At 41.7% G+C, this 12,811-nt stretch overlaps 1 protein-coding gene across 1 annotated transcript in view; it reads left to right on the forward strand.

The window, feature by feature from the left end:
- The first annotated feature begins 1,990 nt into the window (after positions 1-1,990).
- Positions 1,991-12,811, forward strand: part of LOC141001168 (anoctamin-1-like) — an 88,460-nt gene continuing 77,639 nt past the window's right edge. The window contains exon 1 of the mRNA XM_073472156.1: positions 1,991-2,180. Coding sequence (XP_073328257.1) covers positions 2,076-2,180 — 105 coding nt within the window. The 5' untranslated portion in view covers positions 1,991-2,075. The remainder of the gene's footprint in view (positions 2,181-12,811) is intronic.

Below are 12,811 nucleotides of genomic sequence, written 5' to 3' on the forward strand. Positions count from 1 at the left end.
TCTTGGACCATCTTTGCAAATCATGTTTGTGTAATAATATAGCTTTGCAACTCGGGGGGGAAAAGACCAGAAAATATGTACACAGGAGAAGTTATCCTTTTTTACTACGTGGTTAGAAAGGATATGTTTTTTTTTTACCAAGGATATTTTCCTAAACCTAACCAAACAGTGGCAGAAAAAAAAGAAAATAATTAGTGAACTTTGGGAAAAAATAAGTGATTAGTGTAACAATATGTTATTATCAGGACAACACCAAGGCAGCGATATAAGATACAACTTTTGGGTGCAGGGGTTGAAGACCGATGAGTGTAGGACCTACTTGTCTCAAGCATACCTGACTTGGCCCTGCCTGTTGATGCAGGCAATATGATGCAGTTGTTGGTACTCACCAACACCATCTATCTATCTGTCTATCTATCTATCTATTTATCTATCTATGTTAAATTGTGTATTATAATAATTATAATTATAATAATGTATTACAAAAAAAGATTGCTGTACCCTTTCTTTTTATTTGGTTATATAATTTATATACCCCTTAACCCTTGACATATACAGTATGTCTATTGTTTTTATTCTGTTTATTGCAAGGGGTGATGAAGATCTTTTTTTTTTTGAATTGCTAAAGGCAATAAAGCATGGTTTCTTATGTTTTTGTACAAGCAAACACCAAGACACGTTATTTGTATGCTTGCATTGGCTAATAAGACAGATTCTGATTGATTGGGCTATGCAATCTTGAACAATGCATATTTTAAGATAGGTATTACATTAAAATGTGATGTGTGATAAATATGCACCTTAATTTCACAATCCTCGCTCAGTGAATGTATTAATTCTATTAAATCTGCAAATTGATTCTGATACAAAATCACATAATATCGCTTTGGAACAGAGCTCTTACAAATCTGTTATAACTGGAGAAACACATTTTACCTATAGGAGTGTATGTTTGTGTTTGTTATCATATAAATCGCATGATTTATATGATAACAAGCCCTTTGTTGGACATTAACCCGTGGCTGGGATTTAAGCAGCTTTTGCATAAACACTTACACTAGGTTTCATGACTGGTATATTCTCAGACTCCTCAGTTCATCCTTAGCACTCCGCCATTAAAAATACTATTTTAATGACTTAACTTAATAACTTTTATAACTTATCCAACCTGGATAAGTTGGAGTCCGACCAGGTGAAAGGCATTAAGAATAACTGTAATAGCTAGCATCATATGGCCTGCATCATATGGCCTGTTGATGCAGGCAATATGATGCAGTTGTTGGTACTCACCAACATGTGAAATGTTGTTGGTGGCCATGGGGTGCTCTTCTTCCAGGTGATCTTGACCTGAACCTGGTTAGGAGTAAAGTCAACTGGGCTGTGCGGAACTTGGCCATTCTTTAGACTTGGCCATGACAATGAAGTCATCAACATTAAAAATATTGCCATCATGCCTTGGCTGCACAGCTCTTGTGGTTGTCCTTTACTGGTAAAAATTACTGTACTGCACGTTGTGTTAGTTCTATTTTGTATCAGTGTTTCCTGAACAGTGTAAATCGAGCAGGAGGAAAACTATAGCACGCCCTCTCCGTTTTCACTGACATCAGAAAAGTGAGTGAGTGGAGCAAGAAACCACTGGCAGAGATAGGGAGGGAGAAGGAGAAGCAGAGTAAGAGAGAGATGTTGGGTGTGCTCTGGGGTGGTTGATCTTGTAGTGATTACAGCTGAGTAGAGACAGAGAGAGAGTGAGGGAGGGCACCTTGTGTTCATCAGAGTTTTATCGTTGTCTAAGTTTAGATTTTGGCTCACAGACGGCTTCTCAAGTAACAAGGCTCCAGGCTCAAACCAGAGACAGAAACAGAGCTTTAAAGGGAAACAAGTAAAGGCACAGAAAAGTGGCAATTCACAATATACCAAGAAGGGGAGGAAAGAGCCAGAAGCTGTCTTATAATGAGACCGTTTGAACAGGAGACACAGAAATAAAGAGAGGAAGAGCACAAATTGGACTATTCTGTTTGGAAACAACTCTTCACCACATTAGTTTATATCTGCTTTTTACCTACTGGGACTGGACAATGACAGAGGAAGCAGAAGAGGGAGTCAACCTCTCTCCAACCTCTGGGTACGAGCAACAGGCTCCTCATTTTTTACAAGATGTCATCTTCCATGGCAAGTTTAAGGTGAGTTTCTCCGGGAGGGACAAACAGAGGAGGCTGAGACTCACAGCAAAATAGTAAAAGGGGAGTTAATAAAGATAAACAGAGCTGCTGAATGAAATTGGTTCAGGAAGCGACGTAGACAGTATGGACTGTTCACAGATACCTGTTGTAAAGAGTATTACAGGGAGTATATTGTGATTTTGGATATTGGTATTGTACAAAAAAATCTAAATTTTTAAGGTTTTTCAAAAATCTTTATGAGACAAGTTTGAATTTTTCAGATTCAGGTTTTATTGATTCACAAAAAGTTGGAAATATGATTCCCTTGACTTTGATGTTGATGACCTTTCACCCTGCACCATCACTGCTACCTCAATCCATGAGGGAGATTGAAACTTTGATTGAAGTTCATTCTTCTTATTGATAGAACTCACACTGCAGCTAATGTATGACTCTTCTCTGGTGGTCTTAGAACAGAAAGCTCATAAATGAAGATTAGAATGGCAAGAAAGTAACGGATGTGGGGCCTCATTCATGAAATGTCCATACAAACAGATCTGATTCTAACTCGTGTGGACAAACTAAGCTAAGTCAGATACATAAATGTTTTCTCATTTTCAAAATATTTGTAAGCTAGAACAAAATTGGATTGGTTAAGACAACAGTACATCATATCACAAGATCTTTTTCAGCTGTTGAGTTGGCCAGTTGTCATGAAATAATACATTTAATAGATTACATTTGTCAGAGTCAGGTTAATAAATGAGAGTGAAGATAAACTTTTTATTACCAAAAGTTAAAAAGTCATCTCTGAGCATGACTGAGCGTACTTGTCAGTAAACTGTTCTGAAATCAAAGCAGAATCTGATGTGACTCCGAGTGTTTATTCCTCCAGAAGTTACAGTTTTTGCCTAATGCTTAAACACTGAAAGTGGTTGCTATGCCCAAAGCATCACAACCTCTAACTTTGGTGACCATGCCCTAAACAAAAACACCAACCCTGCAAACACAATATATGCTTTGCACTGTGTTTGAAATTCTCCAACACACTTCTTGCAAAACACTACACACTGTTTTTTACATAAGACACATTGTTCAAAAAGGAAATCTCATGCAATCATTGGGAAAACACATCTATTTAAAATACAAAACACAACTAAAATTGGAAAAGCACACAGACTCACACATGTGTGAGTCTGTGTGCTTTTCCAATTTTGGTCTACAATTAGATTTTAAATGTTTTCATGTGCACATGAAAACATTTAAAATCTAATTGTAGACCAATCAGTCTAAGCCATAGCACTACAAATACACCTGATGTGAGCTCAGCTCCTTTGTGCCAACTTTGGAAACATGGAGGCAGAAAGAGGAAGAGGGAGAGTAAGAATAGTAGCAGGACGAGGAAGAGAACAAAGAAGGGGAGCAGGCAACAGAAGGAGACAAATATCTGATGACATGAGGGCCACTTTGGTGGACCATGTAATAAATCATGGCCTTACAATGAGGGAGGCTGGTCAGAGAGTCCAGCCAAACCTAAGTCGCTACTCAGTTGCCTCAATTATTAGAACTTTCAGACTGGAAAACAGGTATGTTTTGAAGTTACACTAAACTGTACCAAAGAAATTACAGTATTGCACATTGTTCAAACGTACAGTACAATACATTGCTGTATTACTGTAGGTCTATGGGTCTAAAGTACAAAATGTATGATGTTTCATTTTCTACAGAACTGCCAGACGACCTGCACAGGGTGGAAGGCAGATTATGTTCAGAGATGAACAGGAGGTGGCCATAGCTAACATTGTTTTGGCAAATAACGAAATCCGGCTTCATGAATTGAGAGAGCAGATCATCGCAGATCAAATAACCTTCGCTGACATCAACACTGTCAGCATATCTACACTCTCCCACATCCTTAAAAAGCACATTTCACCGAAGCAGCTGTGTAGAGTTCCATTCGAGAGGAACAGTGAGAGAGTCAAAGATCTCCGTCATGACTATGTGCAAGTAACCACCCCCCCCCCTCCTTTTTTTACTTTTGCAAAAACCTGAAAAACAAAAATAAAATAAAAAAAATAAAATCCATTTTGTTTTCATGTGTCTAGATCAACTGTAGTGGATCAATCTTTCACAAAAAAAATCTGTATGAGTCTTTTAAAGTCAAAAACCATCCAAAGTACTGAATACAGCTGTGTTTTGCATAAAGCACATCTGTGTGTTGTTGCTGCTAGGAAAGAGTAATTCAAAGGTGCATGTGTTTAACGTTTTGATGCTAAAAACAGTTTTGAAATGGGATTGTTAGGTTTTGTTTCAAGAGTTTCATTTTGCCGTATAAGTTAGGAGTTTATCTTCATGTGCTGTGTCTTACTCAGCCTGTTTGTTAAGTTATGACACAGTGAGCCAAAGTCTGCATTCGGCAAAAACTGTAATAGCTGTCATGGAGCTAAATGAAAAAGTGTTCTGACAAATGACCTGAGATTTTTTGGTCAGTTTTTTTGGATTTCAAAAATGGTTAGTTCTTCCGTGATACAGAAATGGTCTGTTGACTTTCTTGACATTGGGTGCCGGTGCATGGCATGGCTGTAACGGCCTGTAACAGAGCAGCTTTCTGAGCTGACTGAAAAAAGTTAGTCATTACATATAGTCATAACATTATTATTTCAGTCTAAAGCCCTTGTCAGGGCCCTTTTTTTTCCTCTCTTCACTTTTCTGGCATGCAGATTCACGTGCAGGCCCTGTCATAGCAAGGAAATTCACTCTAACATTAGCTCTGAGATCATGGAGCTGGCCACCCTCTGGTTGCTTTTTGTTGTAATAAGTTATTCTGAGTATTTTGGTTCAAAATAAAATTTGGTTATTGCTTATATTAGGATGTACATAAATATTGCTGGCCTTCATGGACCCCCTTAGCAGCTGGGCCCTAGAAAGCTTTCCTCGTTCTGCCTTATTGGCAGCCCTGCATAAAATAAGTCACTATTTTTGGAAAACTTGAACACACAGTTATCATTTGAGTTGCTAATTACCTTACTGTTGTGTCTGGTGTCTGCAGTGGAATTTTCTTCGATGCCACAGGTCTCTTGGGAGTGTTTCCATGATAAGTGTTCACCTCTTGTGACCTTAGTAATGTGCTTGCCAGCTGACAGATGTTTATTGGTTGCCAATATTAAATAACAGAGCTATTTTCATGCCCAAACATGTGATATGCAATCATAATGGATTCAGCAGTCCAGTTGCACACCGATCCCTACCTGCTAGGACATGCACACTCTCTATCTATGATTATCCAACCATCTAGCCATCGAAACAGTTTATCTTGGTCAGGGTTGTACAAAAAGCAGACATAGAACATCTAGTCAGATTCATGAAGTTATTCTTTAAAGATATGTAGGAATTCTGCATTAAAACGTCTAAAAACGACTAGACCTTTCCCAGATAGCAAAGTGTTCCAGTCCAACAGCAAAAAAAATAACTGTGGCCCAGTTTTGGGCCAGTTCTGGTTTATTTGGTTTCCTCTTGGCTGACATGTAGCCATCCGATGGCTTGTTTGTTTCTCAGATCTGGTAAACGGGAGTGGTCTGTCCATGTGCCATCATTGCATGTGGGTTGGTTGAACGTGTCTGGTACAGTTTTGCTATCTGAGTTGTTATGTATTCTGTTGAGTTGTGTACTTTTCCCAAATATTTCCAACAATGTGTGTGTGTCTGTGTGTTTAAATTCAGGTCAATTCTGAGATTTCAGCACTCACCAGAGACACTGGTTCTCTCCTCTATTTCCCCTCCTCTCTTTAACGTTACGTTCATGAAGTAAAGTACATTTCCCCTCCAGCTCCAGTCAGCAGTCAACATTACAGAACATACATGTAAACACCCAACAGTAGAGTCTGAGCAGAGGCCCCCAAGGAAACTGAAGTGTCTGAGCTACTGTCAGAATCGTGTGAGGATGAGACCAGCGTAAAAGAGTATAGGGTGTTCACTGAGTCAGGTGACTCACAAAAGACAGATTTTTAAAAAAAAGAATGATCAAATGCAAAGCAGCAGAGTCTGACTTTTAGTCCCTTGTTCAGTTCAGTTCATTATCTACCGCTTTTTCCGTGAGGGTCGCGGAGATGTTGCCGCTTTATCGCCCCTTTCAGGGGATTGCGGGTTGCGGGTTACTGGGGCCAAATCCAGTTCACATAGGGCGGAGGCCAGGGTATATCCCTGGATGAGTCGCCAGCTCATCGCAGGGCCCTCTGACGGCAGAGGCTGCCACACAAGGTGCCAACTGCGCGCCAGGAGCAGTTTTGGGGTTCAGTATCTTGCTCAAGGATACTTCGGCATGTGGCTCAGTTCCGCCCAGGGGAGCCGGGGTTTTGAACCAGCGACCTTCTGGTCACTGGTCACCTGCTCTACCCACTGAGCTACAGCCGCCCTTTTTAGTCCCTTGTATAGGTTAAAATCCAAAAATGTTGGATCCTACATTTCCCATAATGCAACTAGCACCCTTTAATTAGTCCCTCCCAGCCTGGTGAATGTCCACATCTTTAAACTCTAAGTTTGTAAAACAAGCTTTCTGTTAAAATACTGTAACCCTGATGACTTCACAAGGACATTGTCACAATTATTTTCTCAGACTTGACAAAGCTCCTCCAGAGCCATAAGCCATCACCTGTTTTTTTGCAGGCTGAATAGTACTCACCATGACCAGAGCTGCAAGAGAGTATCAAATCTAATTAAATGTAGCTTTCAGCATTTGTAATAAACTAAATTCATAACCATGAAAACCCGAAGATCTGGAGACCTTTCGTCCAAGACAAGAACAGTAGCAAGTGGCAGCCTTGTTTATGTTCACCACCTCAAATTTAAGTGAATCATTTAGATCATTTAGGAGAAGAATGGCAACTCTTAAAGAAATGATCTTGGTGAGCTACTGGTTTTGTTGGACACCACAAACAGCCAAGTTTCTTTCTTTCTCTCACAAATGAAAAGTACAGACGCTGGTTGCAGAGAGCACATTATACAGACAACAGCAAGCTTTCATCTAAGCTGTTATAATTATTATCTACAGCTGATGATGATGTTTGTCATTTGAATCAGCGAAAGCATCCAGATGAAATGAGAAGCTGCTATGTGAATGTTTTCTATATTTCTCTTTGCTCTACGAGATTAGAGTAAAAGATTTGTTAAGGTCAGAGTTTAGGTAGTGCAGGTATTTTACTAACCATGAACTGGATCCAGCATGTACCCAGCTATCAGAGCCCAACCCTAGTAAACTGATCTTCAAGTGTAAAATGGGTGGAGTTCCCCTTTAAACATTGATGCATGCTTTCTGTGTAGTTTGATCTGTAGACACCTCCTCTCAGATCAGCAGCCAGACTTTATGAATAGACTTCATGAGGAGAAATACTGTAATAGGCTCAGGTCATGACACAGCTCATAATTCACACACACTATTTATGAAGCGCCACAGTGAGTATGGCAGCTGCCATCCCTACTATGGCACCCAACTGCTCCCCCAAGTCAATTTGTTTCACCAAAACTAAGACCCTGAAATATAGGGCACTGTGCCAAATATGTGAAATGCACAGCTGCTTTCACACACAGTGAATGAGCCAATAACTGACAGCCTGCTGCATAGCTGCATCTGGAGTTCAGGCCGGACGTCAGAGCCCTATCTGTGTAGACCTTAACTCAAACAAGTCAGTGATGAATGTTATTTATTGTATGCTAAATTGGGTTCCACAATGATACCATGGTCAGTATCCGTATACAAAGCAGTTGGTGCATTCACCAATACATTACAAGATGGGATTTGAAACATTGATATTAAGGATACTAAAAAACAACACCCACCCCAGCCAGTCTATTCACCCTGCTGCCATCTGACAAAAGACACAGAAATATCCCCTGTCATACCACCAGACTACAGAGCAACCCAAATCCATTTTTTCTTATATCCAGATTCTTAAAAATTGGATCAACCCACATGGAGGTGGTTTGAAATGCAGTTCAAATAAGACTGATAAGTCTGCTCTGGATGCTCATATTGGATTTCAATGCATCTTTTGTGTCACTTGCAGTGCGACACACAACTGTGACATATAATCCAGAGAGCGCAATCTTGCCACTGAGCAGAATGTAGGCTGCTACTCGCTGAGTGGTCTGGAGGACAACACAAAGAATAATATCTGTTTTCATCTGTGGAGTCGCACTGAAAGAAACTGTCTGCTCTGCGACATGACAGCGTGATTGTTTGGAGAGCGAGATGATTTCGTGTTGGAAAGCCACACATACAGCGCCGATGCCTATGTCCTTACCAGAGCAACTCTTACAAATATGTTTGCGATGTCTGGACCCAAGAATCCAATCCATCAAGGCGGACTTGTGTACTACGATTGATGCCCGAATCAACGCTGTGTCTCAGGTGTTTCATACTGAAATAGACTCCCTCAGGGATGAGTTTCGCTCTGCAATTACCGCGCTCAAAAACTTGAGTGCAACAAACAGCAAGTAGATCACGGACTTGGAGTCGGTGGCCACTACTGTCTCTGCTGTCTCAGACCTGACTACCACAATGGATCGGGAGGTAAAACGGTTCTCTGAAGAGCTAAAGGCGACACAAGACAGATGTGATAGTCTGGAGGGGTTTTCACGCACAAACAACCTGAGGATTGTCGGCCTTAAAGAGTCGGTGGAAGGACCTCGACCTACAGACTTTATTACGGAGCTGCTTAAAGACACTCTCTCCATGGACGACAAGCCCCTGCTGGACCGTGCACACAGGTCATCGTGCCCAAAACCCCGGAAAGGACAGCGGCCCCGCGACCTCATCATCTGTGTGCATTTCTTCCATGTCAAAACGGAGATTTTACACAAAGCCCGTAATGCTAAACTGGAGTTCAAGGTCAGAGCTTTTCCATCTACCAGGATACCAAGGGGATTAATAAAGCAGGGAAAATGAATCAAATTATGAAAATATAACAAGTTTATTGAGAGATTCTTTTAAAAAACAGTAAATGGTTTCTTTTTGAAACACTTCTTCCAAAATTAACAAAAAGAGTGGACAGAAAGCCAGCTTAAGGGAGGCAGCCTACTTAAGGATGTGTTCCAGGAGTGCAATAACTTACCCACCACGCGTGCTCACTGCAATCGGCAATCACTGCAAACGGTGCATCACTGCAAACTGTGTCCCGGTGAACTTTAACACTACAAACAGTGAGGGGAACCACTCTACCGTGCCTAGCCTCCACTATGAGCCGACTACCGGCACTAAAATAAAGGAAAAAAGGGGCAAAAGAAATATTACTACAAACAATTAAAACACACCAGTTGGTCCAGACTAACCCCGAGATTCCACTGGATACGTGTCCGCTGCGTTACGGCTCCGGTACGATTTTGTTCCGTCGTCCTCATCTGGCAACCCCCACCAGCTGCGCTTTGAGTCCGCCACGGCGCAGCTCCACCGAACAGCTGTAGTTACGAAACCGAGGAATTCCCGCGATAATTACATGATCACGCACGACCGCAGTTATACGTATGTGTTATAAACACAACAACACGAAGTGTTCCCGACCGAAGGATTAGAAGAAGAGCTTGTATTTGTCTCTTTTTTGAGGTTTTTGTGCTTGTATCAACAAGCCGGATGTCTTGTTGTTGTTTCGTGTCTGACTTCCTGTCTGCTCTGTGATAAATTCGGCTGAATTGCTGCGTTGTGCTGCGGCATCCGCCAGAATAGAAGTCCTGCGTATCTGCTCCGCAGGGCTGCGGACTGCCAGAGCTGGGACGCAGCAGACACGCAGCGCGTTAACATGTTAGACTAGACAAGTTAACATGTAGACTAGAGTGAAACCGATCAGCTCCACTGCCGTGGCGGAGCTGTAACGCAGCCATAACGTATCTGGTGGAATCTGCGGGTTAGCATAAGAAATGTACAACAAAATCAAATCAAGGAAGGCAAAACTAGAACAAAGCAAAACAGCAGCTGATGAAAAAGTAATAAATATAAAAAATAAAATAAAAAGGTGTACAGGCTAACCCCGCTTAATCCGCTTATCCCCACAACATTGGAGGTGAACTTCATAGGTAGATGCAGACACCACTATGACCAGGCAAAAGAGCAGCTCAGAGTCAGGAGCCCACACAACAACCAGGAAGAGACAAAGAGACAAACGTGAGGCCACAGGTGCCTTAATTGCCTTCAGATTAATCAGGCCTGATTTGGGTAGAGGAGTTGGGAGGGGTTGGCCTGAACACCAGGGTGTGTTCAAGAACCAACAGCCTAATTAACATGAGGAAACACTGGTTTCCCCATCACACTTACCTATGTGTTTTCTGGCCAGATGTCTTACACCATTTTCCCGTGGTCAAGTCCGTCAATGTCCGGCTTTAGGTCTTGTGCTGTAGCAATCCACAAAACAGTGTGGAGGTTGTCATCGGTGATGCGTGATCTGTGCTTGGTCTTGTTTAGATTCATTATTGAAAACATCTGTTCACACAGGCAGGTGCTCCCAAACATGGACAGAACACGGGCAGCATGAAGTCGAAGCTGTGGCATCAAAGCAGGAGGCAGTTGACGGTAAAAGTCCTCAATTGCAGCATCCTGGAACTTTGCTCTCAGGCCACTATCGCTTTGAAGTTCTATTAACTCCATCTGAAGGAGATGGGGTGCACTGTTGGCAAAGATGGCAAAGCCTGAGTGCTGTGTTCTGAAGTCAGAGAAGCACCGATCAAATTCATTAATTAACTGGCTCACTTTGGTAGCCAACCGAGGGCATGTAAAAGCACTGGGAACTGAGATGCTCTGACAGACAAGGAAAGTGGGCAAGATTGTCCTGTTCCAATTGGGACTTCCACAGGTGCAGTTTACCCTGGAAAGCTGTGATCATGTCGGACATCTGTGTGATGACTTGTTTGCATCCCTGCAGCCTCTGATTCAGTTGAGAGAGACGCTCCATTATGTCACACAACATGGAAAAATCACACATCCAGTTTGGATCTGACAGTTCAGGCAAGGGTTTTCCTTTGCTTTGCAAGAAAACAGCAATTTCTTCCCTAAGCTCCAAAAATAATTTGAGTACCGTGCTCCTACTCAGCCACCTTACTTCTGTATGGTAGGGCACATCTCCATGCTCTGAGCCCACCTCCTTCAAAAACAGCTGGAATTGGCGATGATTCAGGCCACGCGCCCGAATGAAGCTCACTGTTTTCATGACCGTGGTCATTATGTCATCCAGTTCCAGAACTTTTCCAGACAGAGCTTCTTGGTGGATAATGCAATGATAAGTTATCAGAGGTGTGTGGCAGTTACATTTTTGCATTTTCTTCCTTCACTAGTCCAACCAAGCCTGTTTTTTCTCCACACATTACAGGTGCACCATCAGTAGTTAGCCCCACCAACTTTTCCCAGGGTGATTTAGTTTTACTTACGGACCTCTCCACCACATCAAAAATGTTCCTGCCCGTCGTCGTCCCATGCACGGCAGCTACATCCAAGAGCTCCTCGCTGACAGTGAAGTCTGCCTTCACACCTCTTATAAAAATGGACAGATGCGCTGTATTCATGTTGTCTGTGCTTTCATCAACAGCTAATGAAAAAGCCAGGTAACTGCGTGTCTCTTCAGCCAGCTGTGTTGTCAGATTGCCTGCTTATTACTTAACTCATTCTGCGATGGCGTTTCTTGACAAACTGATATTTCTAAAAGTCTGTATCTGGTTGGGGCACACCTGCTCACATACCTTTAGCATGCACCGCTTCAAAAATGTGCCCTCCGAAAACCACTTGGACGCTCAGGCGATTTCTTTAGCCACAATAAAGCTAGCTTTCACTGCTGCATCATTTTTGGCTGTAGCTTTTGTGAACACATTCTACTGCAATTGCAGTCTGATTCGGCATACTTAGCTCCGTGTTTGGTGTCAAAATGCCGACATAAATTGTACTCCTTCATCACTGACACTGCCTCGAAACACAGAAGACATACCGGTTTTTCGCCTTGAAGCACAAACATGTATTCGCTTTTCCATCTTCCATTAAATTGCCTTCACTCTGCATCAATTTTTCTCTTCTTGGACATTTTGGGATTATTTGTATATATCTTGTTCAACTCCATCACTTGTTAGAAAACTGCTTTAGTCAAACACCGATATGGAAACACTGCGATCTAGCGGCAGGATTCCGTCATTTCTCAGGTCACAAAATCGACATGCATTGTGGGTGATTAAGTTTATGGTCACGTTATGCTGTAAAGCAGTGTAGACTTTTATTTTAAGACAATTATATACCTTTTAAGCTCTCGCGGGCCACATAAAATGATCCTGCGGGCCTTGAGTTTGACACGTGTTTTAAAGTCATGACTGTTGTACATCTGTGGTACATCTAGAAATATGTCATGTGTAACTATGTTTAACTTCTGTGTCAATTGCTTGAATGGAACTGCCTAAGGATGCAAAACTAATTTCAGTGTAAAGTGACAATAAAGTTGTGTTGTACCATTTCGTATTTGGTGTACCAGTGTTATTATCTGCTTAACCGGGTGGAAAAATTTGCGTTTTAGCACACATCCTTGTATTATTATCTCAACAGAAAAAAGAAAACTCTTAAGTCAAAAGAGTATGAACAAAACTTAAAGAAACAGAATGGCTGGATCCAGATTTTTTTCTGACTTTCTGCATGTAAAG

The sequence above is a fragment of the Pagrus major genome, chromosome 8 (genome assembly GCF_040436345.1).
Source record: "Pagrus major chromosome 8, Pma_NU_1.0".
In the NCBI taxonomy this organism is placed as follows: domain Eukaryota; kingdom Metazoa; phylum Chordata; class Actinopteri; order Spariformes; family Sparidae; genus Pagrus; species Pagrus major.